The 24236-nt window shown below is 41.3% G+C and overlaps 1 protein-coding gene across 1 annotated transcript in view; it reads right to left on the bottom strand.

Moving 5' to 3' along the window:
• The window catches only part of COG3 (component of oligomeric golgi complex 3), a gene marked incomplete at its 5' end in the record, with an annotated part of 79099 nt that extends 54864 nt beyond the window's left edge, over window positions 1-24235 (bottom strand). Inside the window, 11 exons of the mRNA XM_013005133.2 lie at window positions 735-826; window positions 2504-2630; window positions 4126-4169; window positions 5874-5954; window positions 8625-8750; window positions 9863-9955; window positions 10985-11059; window positions 12078-12243; window positions 13243-13304; window positions 17211-17357; window positions 24071-24235. Of these exons, the coding sequence (XP_012860587.1) occupies window positions 735-826; window positions 2504-2630; window positions 4126-4169; window positions 5874-5954; window positions 8625-8750; window positions 9863-9955; window positions 10985-11059; window positions 12078-12243; window positions 13243-13304; window positions 17211-17357; window positions 24071-24235 (1178 nt within the window). The remainder of the gene's footprint in view (window positions 1-734; window positions 827-2503; window positions 2631-4125; window positions 4170-5873; window positions 5955-8624; window positions 8751-9862; window positions 9956-10984; window positions 11060-12077; window positions 12244-13242; window positions 13305-17210; window positions 17358-24070) is intronic.
• Between the last annotated feature and the right edge of the window lies 1 nt (window position 24236).

Genomic DNA, 24236 nt, shown 5'->3' with positions numbered 1-24236 from the left:
GAGCAACAATTTTATGTATTTTCTTTCTAAAACAACAAAAAGATCTTGGTAGATCAAAGTCTCCTTTTATTTCTACTTCCCTGTGAATCAGACGATGTCACTCTCCCCAGAAAAGAGAGGTTCAGAGTTCCTAATAGATTTATATAAGCAAACCCCAAAGTACTTGGGATACACCAAGTATTTGGAGAAATTTTTTAACATTTGAAAGTGAAAAGATGACGTTGTACATACTTAATATGGTACTATAGAAAGTATTTCATGGACAGTAAAAGCCAACAAAACCATGAAACACTGTTTCTTCCCCATGACAGAGGCCAACTAAATAGCCAATTACAGGAACCCAAAAGAAGTGGGGGCCCCGAAAGACACTAGGGAAGGCCAAAAGAAAGGGCCACTAAACAGTGTCTATACTACAGACATGCCTTTCCTTGGTTGGAATCGGCGTGTGTGGACCAGAAGGAACCATGGTACTTTGTGGAGAGAAGGGCATCTAGATTCCTAGGCCCCTCCCTGCCCTGGACCCAGGTTCCCACCATCACATCAGTCTCCATACTCACATCACAAACCATCTACAAACATACGAGGCCTTGACATTCCACATTTATTTTCAGAAAATACCACTGTCCTAATCCAACAACATTCTATATACACACACAAAGAAACTAAAACACTCTGCAGCTAATACTAGACTGGTTCATTAGTGGTTAACAAATTAAACTCCATATACCACCTACTCTAGTTTTGAGGTTGGTTTTGTGAAAAACTCGTTGTAGAGCTGGTGTTCATCCTGGCAGACATGGACCATAAAGGCACAGCCACTGCGGACCTGTAGCAAACAAGAAACACCACCAAGCAGTTAAAGACACAAGGGGTTTCCACTTCATCGGCAAACAGATTGTTCGTATGTGGTCTTTAACAACACTTTGAAGAGCAGAACCTGGTTGATTTCCAATGCATTCCTGAGTAATAGGACTATGGGTCCTATTTGTTACCCTATTTATGCATTATCTTCTAAACTTTTGACAATAAATTACTTCTCTAGTCAAAGAGTATTTGAAACAAAAATTTAAAAATTTCATGCATCTTCCTGTAGTAGAAATTAAAAATCACACAAACCAGCTCTTTTGCAGCAAAAGGAAAACTAAAATGAAATTGTCTATATAGATGGACAAACTCTGAAATCCCATCTTTCAATGAACAATACATATTTGTGAAACTTGATAGCTCAAATTTATGTCAATACCAACCAAACTTAATTTTTTCCTTGTGACTTGGATGTTCTTAAACCCTCTGAAAATGTTCTCCCTCTAGAGGGCTTTAGTGAATTCTCACTTACCTTCTCACTAACAGATCACTGCCCAATCCAGATCATTCCATTTATCAATAAAATCCTGCCTTAATTTTGATAAAAATTCAAGTTTGCTCTTCAACAATGGATTGAAAGGTTCAGAGTTACAAAGATGTCAACTTTTTCCAAATTCATCTATAGATTCAATGCTCTCCACAACAAAATACTGTGTGCGCGTGCGTGTGTGTGTGTGTGTGTGTGTGTGTGTGTGTGTAAAGGGGGGTGAATGTATGCTCTGATTTTTAAAGTTTGACAATCTTAAAGAAGAAAACAAAGAACTGCAAACAGGGAATCAGGGTAGATGAACTCCTCAGGGCCAGTGGCAAGAGTGACAATACCAGGAGGGTGGAGGGAAGGTGGGGTAGAAAGTGGGGAACCGATTACAAGGTTATACACATAACCTCCTCCCTGGGGGACGGACAACAGAAAAGTGGGTGAAGGGAGATGTCGGACAGGGCAAGATATGACAAAGTAATAATTTATAAATTATCAAGGGCTCTTGAGGGAGGGGGGAGCGGGAAGGGAGGGGAAAAATGAGGACCTGATGCCAGGGCCTTAAGTGGAGAGCAAATGTTTTGAGAATGATGAGGGCAATGACTGTACAAATGTGCTTTACACAATTGTATGTATGGATTGTGGTAAGAGTCATATGAGCCCCTAATAAAATGATTAAAAAAAAAAAATCTCTAAGTTCACTGATAGAGAACCTGTTATGAATTGAACTGTGTCCCCCAAAAAGATATGTTGAAAGTCCTAATTCCTATACCTGTGAAATGTGGCCTCATTTGGAAACAGGGTTGCAAATGTCATTAGTTTAAATTAAGCTAAGGTCATTATGGTGGGCCTTCATCTCTTTCAAACTGATGCCCTAAATCAAGGAGAAGAAACTCAGAGAAGCTGGGAAAGACCAGCGAAGACCTTCCAATAGCTTTTGGAGAGCATGGTCCTATCCACACCCTGAATGTGGACTTCTAAACTCCAAGACTCTGAAACACGAAGTTTCTCTTGTTTTAAAGACACCGTTTCTGTGCTACTCGTTTACAGCAGCTGTAGGAAACTAACACAGTAGTCAAAAATGTATTACTACTCAGGCAGATTTCTTGGGCATCTAACTAGCTCAGGTTTAACATTCAACCAAAGCAAGTCAAAACTTACCAAGGCACAATGGTCTCTGTTATTCTGGCTGGTTAACTCGGTTACAGTACAAGTAATGCTAGGGCCTAGGAGGAGCTCCCGCTGGTCAAGGTAACACTGGTGGATGTCATGGAGGAGTTGTTGGTATCTGAAGGGAAGCAAATGAGACTGCAGTTTGACGTCTGATTTCAGACACCAGTATCCCCACTCTACCAGAGTTCACTTCATTTTTGCGAAAGGCCTTCTTCATGAGAACCTGTGTTCACTAGCCCAGAGCTTCGAGGGAGAATTTCACTTTATAATAAAATGTGAAAAACGAATGAGCACCACAGCAAGCTGTTACAGAGGAAGCGTACACCTCAGACAGCAAGCGATGTCACCACCTTCCTTTCCCGGCAACCACTCTCAGCATCCCGGCGGCGGCGGCGCCTGGAGCTGTCTGGGAGCACCATCGTCAGTGGGATCTGGGAGTTTACTTCGTCTTTAGCATGAATTGGTAGGTTACTGCTGAGTCTGGGAACACTCAAAAACATTGCCCATAAAAAAAGAGGAGCTGAAACCAAAGGCTCAAGTAGAAAGAAAACTGTTTTGAAAATAATGATGGCAACATATGTACAAATGCGCTTGATACAACTGATGTATGGATTGTTATAAAAGCTGTAAGAGCCCCCAATAAAATGATTTCTAAAAAAAATGTTCCCCGTATAAATGGTCACTGCTTCTTCACTTTACTCCATCCCACAGCTTACACAAGGTGTCACCGGAATGCTTGATGTTCACATTGCGGGGTGGGGAGAAACAGCCAGAAACTAACCTAGTTGTAAATCCCAGAACACGATGGCAAGCCTCGAAATTATGTAGTCACCTTACTTGCTCACATTACTAAATGTCTTTCTTTAGAGAAAGAAAAAACAAATCACAACAGGCCTGTATCATTTACAAAAGGATTTCGCTTCTAAGAGCAAGGACTTACATCAACCCAAGTGAGAAGGAAACCCTGCTCGGGAAAAGCTGCCAGGCTTGCCCCTCAGATTAAGTGTATGTAGGTGGTAGTTTCATAATCTGGTGTCAATCTGAGACTACTAAGAGTGAAGAGGTCGAGTCTAGCCTGTCAATCGGGTCACAGCTTGAAGACCTCATTTGGAGGCACGACAGATCAGATATAAGTAGCTCATTGGAGGTCAGACATATACACTCCCTGTGAGACATTCCTGTTGACAAACCACATGGAGCTACGCTGACAGAGCCAGAGCCTTGGAAGTGGAGGAGCCAGGTGGAGACCTATGCCAGCGCCAAGAAGCTACCACCACTGGATCCACAAGACTTTCCACCCACTGGCCTGTGATCTTCCTGCATTCAGCATCACTGCAGGTGTTGTGTGAGTCTGAAGAGGAAACTATAAACTGGAGTTGCTCTGGACTAGGCTGGGATGTTTTCTTAATGTGCAATTGCTCTTTTATATAAAACTCTTTCTTACACACGAGTCTCCCTGGATTTGTTTCTCTAATCAACCCAGACTAACAGTGTATGTTGGAGAAAAGGCCTGCAGCATGTGCTCCAAACGCATCAGAGGCATCCCACTTAGATAAAGAGAATGTTATGAGGAAGGTACTTTGGACATGGGAGAACTTTGGCATACTCACTCAGGTATTTTTTCCGATCGTTGTTCTATTTGTTCAATAAGTGTCTGCAAAACAAAGGAAGATCTATCAAAATCCATCTTACTTAAAACTTCAGTTACAATCCTTTCTGATTATGATAGCATCATAGGCTCATGTTTAAATAAAGAAGTAAAATGATCATAAAAGTCACCTACATTGTGAAAAAAATCACCTGTTAAGGTTGTAATATTCTTTCAGTTGATAGATGCATAGTTTGTTTTTCTTTATTTAAAAAAAGGTGGAATTATGCTAGACTCAGTTTTATAACCTGTTTTGCTTCAGTTAATGTTATTTTATCAACATTTCCCTATCACAAAACAATGTTCATTAGATGAAAATGTATAGTGCAAAAAGCCAAAGCAGTATCTGCACCTAGTAAACACTCAACGAATTACTATCATAAATATTACCTCACACATCACTTTATGTGGCTACGTACAAAGGGGCTTCAAAAAGTTCAAGGAAAAATTTCACTATCTTTTTAATTCAATTTCCCAAGAACTTTTTGAAAATTCCGTTTTTTAATTCCATTTTCCATGAACTTTTTGAACTCACTTATCCATTGGGTAGATGGACATGTGGACTTTCTTCTGTTAAGACAGGTAGATTGTGTTTGATTAAGAGCTCTGGGCCTGGATTGAAGCTACAGGGGCTCAAGCGCCCACTCCATCACCCCTCAGAAGGTAGTAGTTTGAACCCCGGGAAGGTGGCTTACTTCTGAGATTCCACTCTCTGTGATGTCAAACTGATACCGTCAAGGGACTCACAAAGTGCTGTATAGCTGCGATGATGTCATGCATGCCTCACACTGAGCACAGTGCCCGGCACCTTGCAAGCACTCCCACCATATTTACTGTTACTTGCTTGCCTCTCATATGATTTCGTATTGACTTTGGGACTATTTTGTACTGAATTGTGTCCCCAATAAAGTTGTATTGAAGTCTTAATGCTCACACCTAGAAATATGACCCTACTTTGAAAATGGGGGTTTATATGAATGAGCGTACCCCAAACCTCATCCCCTTCCCAGTAGTGTCTTATAATAAAAGTGGTGTCACACTTTATCTTCCAAAGCAGCAGATCTGACAGCATCACTGCTGTTTAAAACACTTCATTGGTTAGCCACTTGTCCCACACTAGCATGATCTCTAGTGCCCCTTGTACAATCGGTCTCTGTATTGTTCCTGGCTTCTTTCCCAATATTCCGCTCACGTCCTACGTTCCACTTATACAGTTCTCACAAAAGGCATGTCCTTTTCTGCCTGTACATCCCTTTAGCATACCATTCTCTCTGTAAAAAACAATCCTTATCAATCCCTTGAAGTCTACCTGGTGAACTCTTTGTAAGCTCAAATAATGTGTTCCTCTAGAACCTCCCCAAGTATCCTTTCACTCACTGTTGGTACTGCCCCAGAGACCCTACAGGACAGAGCAGAAGGGCCCCTGTGGGTTCCCGAGACTCGACTGTCTGCGGGAGCAGAAAGCCCAGTCCTCCCGCACAGCGGCTGATGGTTTCCAACTGGCGACCTTTCGGTTAGCAGCCGACGTGTAACCAGTACGCCGCCAGGGCTCCTCTGAGCATCTGAAGGAGAACTAAATGCTCTGCTGTAGTGTACTTTCCATTCATGGTCACATCCGTGTATTATCACAGAGCCTGACATACAGTAGGACTGCAGAGGGCTGGAGAAATAAAGTTCAGAGCAACACTCCACTTAAGCCAAAAGACTTACTCTGACTTTGGGGGCAGCAGCTCGAAATTTCACATAGAATAGTGTGAATGCGTTGTCTGCATTAGGTACAGATGAAGGATCCTGAAGAAACACGGGTAGGAAAAGATGAAAATAATTAGCAAACAAACATTTATTTGCAGAATATGACACTGCCTAGCAGAAGGCTATCACTTGCTCTGTTAAATCAACTAAAGGCTTAGGAGGGAAATGCTAAGAGATTAAATTTTACGATAGTTATAAATTAATTATAGAGCTGTCATCTCTTTCCCCTTTATAGTTAAAGTTTACCTTATATTACATGACACTTGTGGATAAACAGACCTAGAATCAGGTTCACACTCTGTCCCTTACTGGGTTTGGAGGAATGGCCAAATTATCCTTCTTTTGTGAAATAGTTCCCTGCCTCCTTACAAGGGAGCAACACACCAGCAGGGTGGCGCAGTGCAGTTCAACGGTACACCACCTGGCAGCTAGTAGGCACTAGATCATAGTGCCCAAATTTTTTTTTAATCGTTTTATTAGGGGCTCATACAACTCTTATCACAATCCATACACACATCAATTGTGTAAAAGCACATTTGTACATTCATTGCCCTCATCATTCTCAAAGCATTTGCTCTCCACCTAAGCCCCTGGCATCAGCTCATTTTTCCTCTCCCTCCCTGCACGCCCCTCCTTCATGAGCCCTTGATAATTTATAAATTATTATTTTATCATATCTTGCCCTGTCCAACGTCTCCCTTCACCCACTTTTCTGTTGTCCATCCCCCAGGGAGGAGGTCACATATAGATCGTTGTAATCAGTTCCCCCTTTCCAACCCATCCTCCCTCCACCCTCCCAGTATCACCACTCACACCACTGGTCCTGAAGGGATCATCCGCCCTGGATTCCCTGGATTTCCAATTCCTGTCTGTACCAGTGTACATCCTCTGGTCTAGCCAGATTTGTAAGGTAGAATTGGGATCATGAAAGTGGGGGAGGAGAAGCATTTAGGAACTAAAGGAAAGTTGTATGTTTCAACGTTGCTACATCACACTGACTGGCTCATCTCCAACCCAAGACCCTTCTGTGAGAGGAGGTCCAGTGGCCTACAAATGGGCTTTGGGTCTCCACTCCGCACTCCCCCCTCATTCACTATGGTAAGATTTTTTGTTCTGATGATGCCTGATACCTGATCCCTTCGACACCATAGTGCCCGAAATTTACTTAAAAGTTCACAAAATAGAGAAATCAATATTCTAACTATTCTGTTAACAAAGCAATGTGAGGAGTAAAATAGTTTAACTTCGAAGAAGCAACACAAAAATCAGAGCCTCTGAATTCAAAATATCCGTATGCTGCCCCATCCGGGGGATGGGGAGTTTTAGAAGGAGGTGGTGGTGGTGATCCCAACATTACAATTATGTCACTAAATTGTACCCTTAAATGGTTAAAACAGCAAATGTATGTTACATATATTTTACCACAATAAAATTAAAATGGCTCTTTAAAAAAGATGCCATCCGTGTTCTTTAGGAACTTAAAAAAAAAAAAATCAATATATAACCTTTCATTCTCTTGTGTAAAACCGTGCTCAATGACAACCCAAGTTAGCCTTTCCCATTCTCTAGCCGAGCACCCTGTGGATTTCTCCTATGTCACAACGTTGCTCCTATGTCAGCAGCGCCAGCAGCCTCAGTAGCAGCTGCAGCAGCAGCAGCAGCAGCAGCACGGGCAGCAGCAGCAGCAGCAGCAGCGCGGGCAGCGCCAGCAGCCTCAGCAGCAGCAGCCCCACAGAGCTACCCTCTGTGCCCCAGTCCACCCTCAACCCCAAGCCTGGGGTGGTGGCGCAAAGACTCGCACTGAGGACGCCTCAAACTTGTAAATAAGATGTTTACTATGGTTTGTAAAAAAAACCTATGTGGTTTTTCTCCAGTGATTACTGCTTCTGAAAGTGGGCTCCACAGGTATGCGGGCACCGCTCTGCTACTGTGCAGTTTCTAGTTCATTACCAGGCACTGAGAAGGCTCGCCGAAAAGATACATTTAATTTGTTCACGGAGAAGGTCATGAAAAATACACTAACGTTTAAAAAAGAAATTACAAATTACTCATTAGGCATGATCCCATCACTCCACTTTTACAATTTTGGTTTATTTCCTCCCAATATTTTCATGAAAAAGATAGAAAAGAAACTGTTTTAAATTACAAATGCATTGTACCTTACTTCGTGATCTATCATACAGTACTGGATAATTTTACACTGTCAAATACTCTTTGAAAATAAAACTATAATGGATACATGGCCATTTCACTTTATTCTATAAATAAAATTGCAATGCATACTCTTACTGGATAAAACGTAAAAGTGTTTTAAATTGGGAACCAATTACAAGAATCTACCTATAGCCTCCTCCCTGGGGAATGGACAGCAGAGAAGAGGGCGGGGGGGAGACGTCGAACAGTGTAACATATGCCAAAATAATAATAACTATGAATTATGAAGGGTTCATGAGGGAGGGGGGAGGGAGGGGGAAATGAGCAGCCGATATTAAGGGCTCAAGTAGAAGGCATATGTTTTGAGAATGATGATGGCATATATGCTTGACCCAATGGATGGATGGATGGATGGATTGTGATAAGAATTGTACAATCCCCCAATAAAATGATTTTTTTAAGTGTTTTAAATGTCAGACTAAGATTATCGAGGATTAATGAATCCATGATTGATTGACTTATTTTGAAAGTCTGTTCCTGCAGGGGCTAACTTACCCTTTTCAGTAACTGGTTAGTGAGGTTCTGTAGTGTGTTCACAGTGTACGACTTCATGAGATGCAACGCTTTAGAGAGACACTGCTTAAACTTCAGCAAATATACAGGATAATCTTTAAAATTTGGCTGAAAGGGAAAGAGAATGATTTACATAGAGGAACCACTGGCAAAACAAACTTCCAATGAAAAGCCACAGCACTCTTGCATAGTTACATGTTTATATACACGAGGAGACGAAGTCAAAAACTCCATGGAAAACAATGCAACTAAAAGATCATGGAATTTTTCCACAAACTTCTTGAAGTTCCCTTTATGTATGTGGGGACACACACGCAGCCCCCCCTCCCCCCCCACACACATACAGTTTCCTAAACTTAAAGTCTTACATAGCTCTTAAGATCACAAACACTCTGAATGCCTTTCTCAAAGCCAAATGCCTTGTGCCTTGGCACATGAACAGAAGTTAATAAACAGTTAATCGGCAGCTGTTAAGCAATTACAGGAGCCCTGGTGGCATAGTGGTTACACACTGGGCTGCTATTTATAAGGTCAGCAGTTCAAAGCTACCAGCTGCTCTGAGGAAGACAACATGAGTTTTCTATACTCCCGTAAAGAATTAAAGTTTTGGAAACTCACGGGGGAATTTTTAGCCTGTCCTGTAGGGTCACTATGAGTCAGCATCAACTCAAAGGCAGTGAGTTTGAGAGGTTTTACTGTTATCAATTATGTATTTTCATACGCTAAGGACTTCAGGGAGCCCTGGTTACTAGTTGGACCACTAATCGTACGGTCAATAGCTTGAACCCACCAGCCGCCCCGCGGCTTCCTGCTCCTATAGAGTTGCAGTGTCAGAAACCCACAGGAGCAGTTCCACTCTGTCCTGTGGTCGTTCAGACTCAAGGAGGTCGAATTTGAAGGACTTCGGACCAATAAGGAAGGTCCACTTAAGGAAAGGGTATGAGTTGGGAAATCAAATCAAAGGTTTGTTCTTTTATTTACCACAGCATAGAACTTTCTGTTTTCAGAAGAAATATCTACAACAGGGGAACAACAATCTAAAAATGGAACATACTTTCAAGTGGGAAAAGGAAGAATAAGCTGTTATTCCAAAGGCTGCCTCTTTCATAGCACTGTTAATATCCACAATGGGTTTACTGCAATTTTTCTCTTTAGAAGAAATCATTGTGATATAAAGGAAGTTAAGCTTTCTTTAAAAGATGCAGAACTAACATACTTACATGAGATGAGATATACGTTATACAATCATCTAACTTGGCCAGCATAGGTATAAATCCTTCACTATTCACAGACAATGTAGGGGAATTCAATTTCTTTAAGGAAAAACATGGGAAAAAACTATCTTAATTCACAAAAGAAAGATGTAGGTAAGCATTTTAAATTCTCAGAATAAGCATATGTCTTTTACAACACAGTTGTACAATTGGATTTGAAAATGTTTGTGGGGGGAAAATTCTATTACTTTTTAAATCTGTTTTCACATGAACTTTTGTGTTAACATCTTTACATTTAAATGTCACCAAAATACCCTTAAATGCAACCCATGCACAGCTATAAATAAAGAACAAAATGTTTTAAACACTAACTGAATTTAGTTTATTCCTAATGACCCTTAAGGGGGTCTTGGTGGACAAGCAAAGGCTTTGCATCGCTTCACTGTTCAATTTTACACTAAAATATTACACTAAGTGCCTACAGTTCCCATTTTCTAGTCCTCTACAATAGACGTAATTTTCCATTTCAAACACTGGTGCCTTTTTAAAAATAAATAATATTTAACAGTCAACAACGAAAATAAGACATCACAATACACAAGCAGCTTGATGACAAAGCAATAAACTATTTCCCACTGCATTCCATTATTAATTAGATCCCCATTTTACAAATGTCTCCTTAGTAAAGTATGATAAACACACTAATTTAATAACTTTAATACAATCTTTCTTGGAACTACTGTTCTGGAGTACACATACGCCTTCCGAGAGCTGCACTTCTGTAGCTAGACATGAGTGTAGTCTTTCACAAAATCGTTTGATTAACACAACCACAGCTTTTTAAAAAAAGTTAATATTTCTTATAATCTTCGTCACAGCTTACAAATGATTCCTTAAGAAGTAATCAACAAGATATTTTGATAACAATAATTTTAGAATACTAGTTAAATCTGAATTGATAATGATTAGCTATAAATTAAGATGTCTTCAAGCAAGCTCACAAGTATATTAGAGTATCACTCAAGTCAATTACAAGTTTAAAGATTATGTTCAGAGAAAAATAAAATTACCAGGAGTACTAAAGGCACTAAAAATACTACTTTACAGGAAATAGAAAATGAGGCTTACTGTGTTAATAGTTTCCAATTCATTAAAATAGGAAAGCTTTTGTTGAATACTTTCAGCCAGATGAACAAGTTCCGACTACATTTTTAAAAAGAAAAGACAATTAATTACAAAGGGTAACTGTAGTCTATCAAAGTTACACTGAACAGGTTTCTATTACACATGTAAGTCTACAATGCACATAAGATTTCCGGTTAATGCTCAGATTTATGTAAACATGAACTAAAACTGGTAATGAGTATCCCAGGAGGTGTCCCCTGGGTTTTTTATAAAACAATAATCACCTTTAAAAAAACACAGAAGTATGGATTGTGATAAGAGTTGTATGAGCCCCTAATAAAATGATTTTAAAACGAAAGAAAGAAAGAAAGAAAAGGATGATGGCAATAAATGTAAAAATGTGCTTGACACAATGGGTGGATGTATGGATTGTGGTAAGAGTTGTACGAGCCCCCAATAAAATTATTTAAATTTAAAAAATTTAAAAATTTTTAAAAAAGACAAGGGAGGGAGGGGGGAAAAAGAAGAGCTGATAGCAAGGGCTCAATACAAAGTAAATGTCAGAAAAGAATGATAGCAACACATGTACAAATATGCCTGATTCAATTGATGTATGGATTATTATAAGGGTTGTAAGTTCCCCCAATAAAATGATCATTAATTTAAAAAATGTTAAAACACACACACACACACAAATGTCCACAAAGGAAACTCCTGAGATAAGCATAATACATTAAACATTCCATCTCTAGGTGACACGTTTAAATGCAATCTGTTATCGGTTGATCTTTACCCTATCATCATCAGCTTTTCTGAAGTGTGTCAATAATAAAGGGTAGACAAGAGCAAACTAATACATCCCCTTCACTGCAACCCTGCACCGAGACCTAGAGAACCTAATGCAGAAAAGCTCACCTTGGCCCATTACCATAAATGGATTTAAGTGAGAAGTAGGCTGTCAACATTCTGAAACACACGCTCTCCCCCCAAGGGCCCCATATATACTTGGAGAAATCAATGACATTCAAATTAAACTGTGTTCATCTATTTCAAAACTAAATCTAATCACTGACCCCTTGCTCCAACTCCAAATTACCTGTTCTTTGAGGAGCTGTTCACAGGCTTCGTGTAGGGCTCCTGTCTTATTAGACACAAAAAGATACTGTTTCTGCAATGACTCCAGATGCTGAAGAGCATTGTTTACATCATTCAATATAGCATCACACTGCTCCTGAAACCCAGACAAGTAATCCCTCATCTGTCTAGAAAACAGAACCAAAAGGGAATTGACAATAATACTTTCCCCAATAAACAGAGCCAAGAAACAATAAAGCCTCGTTCTTCCCAAATGTTTGATTTTCAGGAGGAATGTTAAAACCAAAATCAATTCTATTCACAAATGTATCAAACATTATCTCATCTGCTGTCAACCCTTAATAATGGCAAATACTGTAGGTGATAAATCAGTTATGAAGCTACAAACCAGTTGTTCCCATGGAAGAGAAAAAATTGTGGCTCAACTTTCAAAGACCAGGACATTCTGGAGAATCAATTAAGGTCAATTTTCAAGTCACTTTCACCTTTGAGAGGTGACGTGATGCAATAGAAGGAACACTACTAGACGTGGAATTAAAAGACCAGGTCCAGCTCCCACCTCTGTCGAGTCTCTGGGACAGAGCCTGCTGCAAAAACACTTTCCTCACTGATGAGCTATGTGGATTAAATTGGATCCTACATCAAAGTGACAAACACAAATGCCAAAATGTCCAGTAAGAATAGTATATGAATACTAATTCCATGAAAATGCTCAGCCTACATTCCCCAAATTATCTAAAATTTTCTGTAATATTCCCCACACTATCAGCATATACAAATACAACAGCACAGTTATAAATAACCTGGGTTGCCCTCCTGAAAGCTGCCTCTAAAGTCTCTTGGGTCATCCTTTATAAACAAAAGCAACAAACACCTACATTTCCAGAAAACTTAATAGTAGATGGAGTTATAATGTCTAGCCCTCCCTCCCTATTAAGTATAACAATACTCTTTTTTGGTAATTGCGCAACTTCCAATACCAGTTGTAATGACCCAAAACCTCTCCCTGACTCTTCATAAAAAAATACAGTGCTAAAAAATACATAAGTATGGTGCTATGGGAATGTCCTTGCATCTGAATTTTGTTTTGAAGACACATACTGTAATGAACATCAGACGTCTATGTTCTAAACTCCAGAAAAGCCACAAATGCAGGAGCCACATACCTGTATTTAGCTCCTTCATCCTGATCCATCTGAGTTTGGAGCTTTGCAAACCAAGAGAAAAACTGGGGAAGGAAGAGGATTAAATTGACAACAAAACCAAAACAGAATGAAAGTGGCTACAGGCCACACAGCAAGTCAAGATGGTAAATACTATTTCAGTTTTATTGCTTTGGGCTCAGACATTAATAATTAGTTGTAAACCAGAGGAAGACAATTTCATTATATATTCAATACCCACATACTAGAAAACGAACCAGGTATTCACAACATGGGCCATCTTCAGGGTCATATAAGGAAGGATAGTAGATATAATTACATATGTGCTCGTTTGCTGAACTTGAGGATATACAAGGGGGTCCCCAAAAAACATGGAATCCCCGGGCCCAAAGCTATGTATAGAAATTTTTTTACAAAGCAACCATATCACCTTCAAAGTACTCTCCCTTACACTTAATACATTTGTCAAATCTGCAATTCCATTTTTGGAAACATTTTTCAAACTCATGTGTTTGGATGGCTGATGTACAGTACCTCCCTCGTTTTTTTCTTCAGCTCTTCTACATAGTCAAATCACTGTCCTTTTATGGCCCTTTAAATTGAAAGAAACAAAGAAGTTTCACAGAGCAAGGTCAGGTGAGTCAGGTGTGCGGGGCAAGAGAGGCATGCTGTTTTTTTCAGAAACTGGTGCACTGAGATGTCTGCATGAGCAGGTGCATTGTCATGGTGGCAAAACCAGTCCCCCACCTGCCACAAATCAGGCTTTTGGTGGCACATTGTTCCGCTGTCTTTTCAGAACCTCTAAATAGAAAGCTTGATTAACAGTCTGACCTGGTGGAATGAACTCCAAATTCACTACGAGTGGACATTTTCTTCCATTTGGAAGTTGATGAATGTCCAGAACAAGGTTTGTCATCAATCCACATTTCACCTTTTTTGAAATGAGAATACCACTCGTACACTTGAGTTTTTCCCATAAAGCTATCCTTGTAAGCTGTGTTCAACATCACAAGTTTCCACAGTAATTTTCTCCAGCAGGAAACAAAATTTCATAGCCACACACTGTTCTCTTAAGTCGGCCATCACAGAAAATGAGGCTCAAGTGAAACTGCTTTTATGAAAATGTTCACTATGATCAGATATAACCTTCCTAGGCAATGCCACTCGATGCACTAACCCAGAGCAGAACTGTTCCATGCTCGCCTAGTGGAGAAAAATGCATACTACCCTAGTGGAGCTTTTTACCTTTGGGGGTTGTTTTTTTGGGGGGGTTACCCCCCTCATATCATAGAGCTTTGGGTAAATGTTATCGAATGAGAAATAGGGGAAATTAAACTCAGAAATAATATAAACATGAGCTTGGGCATTAGCCAAACCTAGGTGTGAATTCTAGGCCAATGTTGTGGAAAGTATCTTTAAAAAAAAAAAAAAAGGAGGGGAGATGCTGTTGACCTTAAATGGCATGAGAGTTGTCTTGGGGTGACAAATGTTTTATACCCTGATTGCAGTGGCAATTACATAGATATGTACATCTGTCAAAACTCATTAAACTACCTGTACACTTAAAATGAGCACATTCTGCTGTATGTAAATTATAACTCAATAAATTCCATTTAAAATTTTTAGATATATAAGTATACAATTCAACCCAGAAGATACTTTTTAATAGTCCAATGAAGTTCACTGACTTGATACAAGATTATTGTTTTCAACTCTCAAGCAAGATTGTATGTCAAGGCATCCTCTCTAGCAGGGGTCCTCAAACTTTTTAAACAAGGGGCCAGTTCACTGTCCCTCAGACTCGCTGGAGGGCCAGACTATAGGTTAAAAAAAAACTGAATAAATTCCTATGCACACTGCACATATCTTATTTTGAAGTAAAAAACAAACAGGGCAAAAATGCATGGCGGGCCAGATAAATGTCCTCGGCGGGCCGCATGTGGCCCGGGTGCCGCAGTTTGAGGACTCCTGCTCTCAAAACACAAGGCCGTGGCTACTGCTGACTGAGCATTTATTGTGTGCATTTATATGTACTTTCTGATTTAATGTACCGGGAAAAACCCTGTAAGATCCATATCATAATGACCTCTCTTTTACAGATTAAGAAACGAAAGAACTAAGAAGTTAAGCTCACAGGACAGAAAGTGGAGCTTTGAAAGCCAGCTCTGCCTAACTCAAGAGCTCTTGCTCTCCACTGCTCTGCACACTGCCTCTCTCAACTTATTCCATGTACAGTCCATTCGATTTGCTGGGTGTTTTACTCGGTAAAAGCCTCAGCTTTGATTCTTAACAGGATAAAGAAAGGAGACAGAAGAGGCAGCAGAAGAAACTATTATACATTTAGATTTTTAATTAGGAAAAGGCAAAAACCAAAAGAAGCATTCCGCTTGCTAAATTACTAAAGAAATAAATGTGAATGTGATCTAAAAGGAAATTCAGGTTTCTAAAAAAGGGATCATCTAGTGGCAAGCAGAGAAGTGTGTGTGTGTGTGTGTGTGTGTGTGTGTGTGTGTGTGTTATGTATGTGTGCTGGGGTGACAGGTTAACTAACACTGACAACACTGGGGGTATTCAGCAGTCCATAAAACATCCCCACTTTAAAAATCAGCATCCACACTTGGAATATCATATTTTAACACTATTATAACTATAACTAGGTAACTGAGAGACTTAAGATACTTGAAAGATAACCACTACGTACACAAAATCAAGAATGTTCAATAAAATGATTTTTTTTAAATAGGCATTATCCATAAGAAGAAGATAGAAATAACCAAAATTCCAACCAGTGGAGGAATAAAAAATATTCTACATGTACAACGGGATACTATGTATCATTAAAGAACAATGAAAGGACCTGATGTTAGAGGTTTAAGTGGAGAGCAAATGTTTTGAGAATGATGAGGGCAATGAATATACAAATGTGCTTTACACAATTGAAGTATGTATGGATTGTGACAAAAGTTGTATGAGCCCCTAATAAAACAATTTTTAAAAAAAGAACAATGATAAAACTGTCCAAAAAATAAACAAGCCAAAAGAAGAGAACGTTGATAGAACGAGTAGGAAAATGAAACACCAAGAAAACACTTGCATTAGTTTTGCACAGTGTTTTCACCGTGTGTTTGTGTTACAAAATACAAATTGGGCATTTCACATGTGAGATGCATGTTTAATTTGCATTAAAACTAGAATTGTACAATTAAAAAAAGAATGTTCAAGAAAAATGACATTCACTATCATTTCAAATGTTCAGAACTTTTATTTATTTTAATTATTAATAATTTTAATGGGGGACTCTTACAAATCTTGTTAACAATCCACCATTTAATTATATTAAGCACACTTGTACATATATTGGCATCAACATTTCCAAAACATTTTCTTTCTACTTGAACCCTTGGTATTAGCTCTTTTTAGTTTGTTGTTTTGTTTGTTTGCTTGTTTTTTAATTATTTTATTGGGGGCTCATACAACTCTTATCACTGGGTCAAGCACATTGTACATTGTTGCCATCATCATTCTCAAAACATTTGCTTTCTACTTCAGCCCTTGATTAGCTCCTCTTTTTTTGCCTCTGTCCCTCACCCTCCCACCACTGTGAATCCTTGATCAATTATATATTATTATTGTTATCTCATGTCTTACACTGTCCATTGTCTCTCTTCACACTATGTGTATTCTTTCCGCCTTGTTTTGTAGTTTACTGCATTATTCTTTTTGTGTGTGTGTGATTAATCACTATGCTTTATGTTTAATTATGTTCAATTTTACAGCAAAATACATCCTGCATATCAGATATTTACATTATGATTCATAACAGTAGCAAAACTACAGTTATGAAGTAGCAATGAAAATAATTTTATGGTTGGGGGTCACCACATCATGAGGAACTGTATTGTGTGTGTGTGTGTGTGTTTTGAGACACCGAAAACATAGCAGATGTCCTTAGAAAAGATGCTGCTACTCACCTGCTGAGCAGTTTCAATTCTTTCATCTTCCATCTCTAAGGATGTAAAGCCCTTCGTGAGAATGTCTTCCATAGATTCAGGCACCACTGAAGACGGGGAAACCGGCAGTGGCTGGGATGTTATATTGCTGAAGTCTTCAAATGGAAGCTTAAAAAGAGTCATAAAGATATTTACACATGAAAGGTCTCTGAATCTAACTCAAGATAGGTTCCCACCTGAGTTAGTTAATTGTGCCAACCTGGCCGATAATCACATGTGGGGCTTATTGAAAGGCAGAGGGATAAATGGGTGGTGAGCCTCGCCTTTCTGACTCTGGGGTCTCTTGCTTTGTGATGGTCACACCAGGGTGCAGCTGCCTTAGCAGTTCCCTGCTTCAACTTGCAAGATTGACTTCCTACAAGACATCCTCAAGGAGAAGCCGCATGGATCTATCCCGATGCAGCCCTGGGTGCTGGAGCAGCCGTGTGGAGACCCCTGCCAGTGCTGAGATGCTTACACGTTCACTGACTCAGCTTTCCTCCTGCTGTCGGCATCGTTGCCTCTGTTTTGTGAGGTGGAGGACTTTGTGGACTGGTGTTGGGTTAATGGGTTAATGTTGGACTTGTGGGCTTGGGCAGCATTGGGTTGGGATGTTTTCGTGATGCACACTTTCTTTACATAAAACTCTCTTATACATGAGTTGCTGTGGATTTGTTTCTCTAAAGTACCTAGACTAATACACCACCTACGTAAGGTGTTTTGGAAGAGACTGGAATGTGTCCCATTACATCATTCAGTGTTAATACACAGCATAGAGCTCTCTATGCTAAACACTGGTCTCACAGTGCAATGGTGACACAGATGCCCCCCACCAGTAAGGTACAAGGAACAAGTTCAGTGTCCCACCAGTTTCTGAGGAGCCTCACATCAACTTGTAATACCTAATAGCTTGGACTACAAAGGGGAGCACACCTAGAGTGCTTTCTTAGTTCTTTACAACTAACATTAGGACAGGTGCTAATTCCCCTGCAGCCAGAGATAAACAATATATAGACCTAAAAGAATGAAGCAGATGCTGGGGAAGGGAAGAGTCTAAGCCTCTAAATTCAATTCTAGTGTTTAGCCCTTAACTCATGATATTTAAGGTCCTTCAGTAAGCGATATGACCCAAGGATTCTCTATCTAATTATGTGAATGAAGCATTTTTTTGAAGACAGTATTTTCTCTCAAAGCTAAATTAAGCTAGATGCAAATGACCCATCGCTAATTTGAAGACCTTCCTAAATGCAACCTTTTAACATGCCCAGTTGTACAGCACAGTAAGAGGGCAGCCTGGTTCGAATCCTACCTCTGTGACACAAGCTGTGTCACAAGCTGTGTGACAGTGAACAAGCTACTCAGTGCTTCCAACCCTCCATGTCACCTCTGTGATGCAGGAATGACAGAGACTGCATCAAAACGAAGGAGAAGGCACAGGTGGAGGAAGACAGGCTTCTTGGAATGCTGGAAAGCTGTAGGCATAAAGTCCTCAACCAGCTTTCTCCCCACTGATAGTTGTAAATATGTCTCAGTAACATCAACTGTCCATGTGAACCCTTTCAGAAGGATGACATCATGCTAGGTATGAAAGACAATTGTCCCACAGTAAGAACTGTGTGGTGAAGGCCCAGTGGGAATCTATCTGGAGCCTACAGTGTCGCCATCAACTGTGAGCTACCAGCAGCTAAGCTCCAGTGACGCTATGCTGAGATCAGCTGCATCTGCTCCGGCTCAGTGGAACTACTTCAGTTGCCAACAACAACCTGTCTCTTTGGGGAAGGCGTGGGGATGGAGGGGCACCTTTTCAGGCCAAAAGGTAACCCACACTAGAGGACAAGTACTCAATGAAGCTCAGTTACTCCCCCTTATCATATTAGTAATAAACGTATTAATAACCATGAATAAGGAAGACCAAAGACGTGATCTATTTGAATTATGGTGCAGACAGAGAGTTCTGAAAATACCACGGACTGCCAGAAGAACAAACAAATGTGCGCTGGCAGAAGCACAGCGACACAGGCTGTCAGAAGCTAGGACGGTGAGACTTTGGGCATGTTATCAGGAGACGCCGTCCTTGAAGGAGGACATCAATCTTGGTAAAGCAGAAGGTCCACAAGAAAGAGAGCCTTCGAGGAGACAGACTGACACACTGGCTGCCACAAGGGGCTCACACCTAACAGCAACTGAGAGGACGGCACGGACCGGCAGGGTGTCCTTCTATCGTTCAGAGGGCCCCTGCGAACCAAACCTGTGTAAGGCACCTAACAACACCCCTAACAGTAGACTACGTGGATTTAAAACTCGGATCGTCTCCTGCCCTGGAAAACAGAGAATAGCAATCTTTCAAAATATGTATTTGTAAGTAGTAACATAGTTGCTCCTTGTGGGCTCCTCCTTTTCACTGACCCTCTACTTTATCAAGCCTGATCCTCCAGGGACTGGCCCTTCTGGATGGCATGCCCAAGGTATGTGCTCCTAACCTCCCTTTTAAATACGCCAATACTTTCTTCCCTGTTATGCTCAAATTCTGTTCCTGGTATCACTTCTTTTCAGATGGTCAAAAATTTCTTAACATTTGCATCCTGATTAGTCTGATTTTTCAAATTATACCATACACTTTGGGGCTTCCAGAAACTTGGCAAAATTCCACCTCCTGCGACACCTTCCTTGTTTGGGGTGGCCACACCTTCATTATTGTCATTTCAAAGAGATCCATGCGTGACATGTATGTGTGCTCCATCTGTCATTTTGACTCGAGATGTTTCTTTTCTAATTTACTTTACAAATATGATTGTATGAAAACGCTACACTTGAGAAGCTACTGGAGATATTCCAGGTATATTCTGTTATCAGGATGTTGTAAGAAAATACCGAGATGATCTGAATTTGAAAAGAACGTTGTATGAGATTACAATGACCAATACTAACTACTCTGCAATCATACTAACTTTTATATACCAGAAGCAGGCGGCTTCCAGTTTCCTTGTTCTAACACAATGCTATTTTCTCTCAAAGCAAGCAGGAGCAAAGCAACGCTGCAGCCATTTCGAAGACTACGTTTTAGTAACAAAACAAATTCTTTTATTTTTTATTTCTTTTATTCATCATTTTATTGGGAACTCTTACAGATGTCATAACATTCCATAATTCAAATAATTCAAGCATAATTGTACAATTGCTACTACAGTCAGTTTCAAAACATTTTCTTCTTGAAGTCTTTGCTATCAGCTGCCCTTTATCCCCTCCCTTCCCCCCAGGAACCCTCATTATTGTTATATATCATTATTATTATATATATGAATATATACACTTTTTTAAGCCGTATCTTACCCCATCCAATATATCCATTCACCTACAATTGTTATTTGCTCCCAAGTCCCTTTTTAATAGCCTGCTACCTCCCTCAGGTACGTGTGCCCACTGCCCCTGGAATACAGTAGCCAATCAGACAGAGGGAGGGTGTGTGTGTGTGTGTGTGTGTGTGTGTGTTTTGGGGGTGGGGTGTTAACCACAAGCATCCCTGCTCTGCCCTCCCACTCACTTCTGAAGAGGAGACAGGCCAGAGAGCACCAGTACACAGAAGAGCGCAAAGCTGGGTTCGTGGTGAGCGGGCTCAAAGGGCTACTGTACAGCGCTCTATGCAAATAGGGACATGACACGAATATATTAAAAAACAACTACCGTAGGCTAGCAACAAACACACCTTTCTCTCCCAAGCATTACTGCCCTGCAGCAGTTCTGGGTCGTGGAAACTCACTTTCCATAACAATCTAATCCATCTGTTTCCTAACTAAACCTGGCTGTTGCTTTCTCTTGAGAGTAAGCCCTTGAAAAGGCAGATATGGAGGCTAGAAATCTTCCCCTGGTCTCCCCTTTGGTCTGCGTGACACCTAAACCCCTTCAGTTTAGCATAGTCACCACCCAATGCAGATCATTTGACAGAAAACTCAAGAACAACACTAGTCAATCATTTGCACTTTGCAGTTTTCATGTAGTTCTCACAAATCCCCAGGAGATCCGTACTATTACAATCTCGTCTTATAAAGAAGGGAGACGTTAAAATTTCTTAAGGTCACACACCCTCCAAGAAAACAACTCCTGCAACAGTACTGCCCCCAAGTTCACGATAAATTATTTTAGCTCCTGTGACTAAGTTAAACTAAGTTCCTGTCACTCATTAAACTAAGTTCAGTGTACTATACGAAGGAAAATGTTTTCACAACACAAAGCTTGCCCTGAGCCCCGGACACAAATCCACCTAATATTCTACTGGAAACCATGTTCTCTAACGACAAATAAAAGGTAAGACTCAAAACAAAAACCAAAAATGGTTCACTCCTTTCTCAGGTAAGACTCACTGCCATGGGATATTTGGACTCACGGTCAGCCTGTAGGGCGGAGTAGAACTGCCCTTTCCTGGGGTTTGGTTTTTGTTTTTTGCTGCTGTCATTTTTTGTTATGCAGCATATACAGGGGCAAAATATAATACAACAAGCTGATGTGTGTAACATGAACTTAGGCTTTCAAATGAATCATGAACAGAATAAAAATGCCTCTTTCAACATAATACAAAATGACACCGTTACGACGTCAGAGGCCTGGGGGTGGCAGCCCATATGAGCAGCCTCCCCTCCTAAGTGCACACTGGAAAACAAAGATCGAAGGCAAAGGGCAGTTTTCTCAGGTGGAATGTGTGGGGTCTTTACTGACCCCCCAGAGGTCAAAGGTCATACTCTTCTGGCACCAAAGACTGAAACCTGTCCCTGGTACCGAGTTTGCAGGTGAGATATCAAGGCTGAAAATCTTCCCAGGGGCAAATAGCCTCAACTTTCTCCCACTTCCTCATCAGGGCTACTCAGATAAGAATAGCTCTTTATAAAAAGAGCGAGTTCTATTCCACAGGCTAGTTATCAGCTTTGTGGGATTTACAATATTTACTGAGCTAGCTGGCCTCCTGCTAGTTCACTAATCTGCCCTCACGGAATAACTCCTGCCATTGAGTTGATGCCAACTCATAATGGCCCTGAAGCCATGATCGAACTGCCCCTGCGCGTTTCTAAAACTGTAACTGGGAGAGTCTTTCCTTCTCCTGCGGGGTAGCTGGTGATTTCAATCTGCTGACCTTTGTAGTTAGCAGCCAAGCGCATAACTAGGACACCACCAGTGTAGCGGGTTAAAATGGGCTGCGAACCATGAAGTCAGTACTGTAGTTTGAACCCACCAGCTGTTCCTTAGCAGAAAGGTGAGGCTTTCTGCTCCTATACAGCACCACCAGGGCACCGAAGAGTAGGTCACACCCACTGCCATCAAGTTGATTCAGATTCACAGCAACTCCATAGAGGGCTTTACCTGATTGCCTCATTTTTCACCCGAGAAGCGGCTGGAGGGTTGAACCAATAACCTTGCAGTTCGAAGTCCAATGCTTACTTGGACAGTGCCACCAGGGCTCCGTGAGTTGGTACATAATGACTCTATGTAGCTAATAATACTGTATGGCACAAATATGAAAAAATGGGGTGAGAATGAAAAGATTCCATTTACTTCACTCCAAATTCTTTACTTCATAGGAAAAGAGAGAACAAGAAATAAGAGTATGACTTACAGCAATAAACAGACCGCGCTCCTTTTCTTGCAGACTAGCTTCCCACAAGCCCAATGAAGTCTGAGGAGGCGCCCTGCCCTGCCTCAGTCACAGGCTAAATCAATTATAAACAAATTGGAAAATGTATAGAGCTAATAATTTTTAACTTTTTCAAGGTGTGAAAAAGTTTGATTGCAAGCCAAAACAAATTTTTTTTCCACCTGCTTCCTCCTTTATTCCAAACTTAGTTCCGGCGAAATATCTTAAAGTGAAACATAAAAAAATAGACCAACTGTATTTTAGGGTCAAGCATGCCAACAGTGAAAATGGCGATAACTTTTAAATCAACGTTCGTAACCTTTGAAGTTTGAGGGGGGAAAAAATAGTTAACCTCTAAATTTAATGTCTTTCCAGGAAGAAGGCTTCCAAAAGCAAAGGTAAAAAGAAGTAAAAAAAAAAAAAAACAAGCAAAGGTAGCAGCCACCATTGCTCATCGTGACCTTCCTAAACATGGCCCTCGAAATACACAGTTTGCCAAGCACCTGACAATTCAGAAGGCATCCTTCTTGCTATTATAGCTAATAAGTTTAATTGCATAAGCATCAGTAATATGCGCGAAATTTGCCCCTGTGGTTTAAAACTCCTGAGCACTACCTAATAATGCACGGACCCGGCTTTCAAAGTAAATGCACTGACATTGTTTCTCGGAGGGATGAATCAACTGCTCCTAATTTGTACTTGATCGAGAACACGGCTCCCTGTTCAATCTATGACCAATCAAACTGTGCGTTGGGGGCAGACGGGCAGTCACGTGTTGGGTTGCCCCCAAGCCCCCGTGGAGGCGAGAACGTGGGTGCTTCGGTGCGGGGTGACAAACGAACACCGGTAGGTAGGATCGACCCTGCGGCAAAGCTCCTCTGGCTCCGGGCGGAGGGGGCGGGGGGTGTGTGCAGGATTACGCCCCGGACCACTCCTGGGCGCCAGGGGCAAGACCAACCGTCCCACGTAGCAGGGCTGGGCTGGGCGCCGGCGAGCACCGGCCTTTGGACGCCTCCGCAGCAGTCCCCGCGGCCGGGGGTCGGGTCAGTGGTCGCCGCAGCAATGCCTGACAGCCTCGGGAGCTAAGGGGCTGCTGCCACCGTGACCGCGAGCGAGGAAAGGGAGCGACCCTGGGCCGCGGGCAGCGAGTGAAGCCCCCGCGACCGGCACAGCATCTCGGCCCGCCAACCCCGCTCCAGCCCGGCTCCCGCCGCCCCCTCACCTCGGTCGGCAAGGGCAGGTTCTCCGCCGCTGCCTTCAACTCGAGCACCGAGTCCATCTGCCGGTCGGTCAGCGGCGCCGTGGTGTCCGGTCTCCGGTCCCAGAGAGCCAGCTTCTCCCGGGCGTCCCGCTCCGAAGTCGCCTCCGGCTGCAGCAGCAGGACCGCC

This window comes from Echinops telfairi, unplaced genomic scaffold (genome assembly GCF_000313985.2).
Source record: "Echinops telfairi isolate 266 unplaced genomic scaffold, ASM31398v2 ScPeMD7_7467;HRSCAF=8505_1, whole genome shotgun sequence".
Lineage (NCBI taxonomy): Eukaryota > Metazoa > Chordata > Mammalia > Afrosoricida > Tenrecidae > Echinops > Echinops telfairi.
The sequence above is the reverse complement of the archived record's forward strand: the minus strand, read 5'-3'. Positions and strand labels throughout refer to the sequence as shown.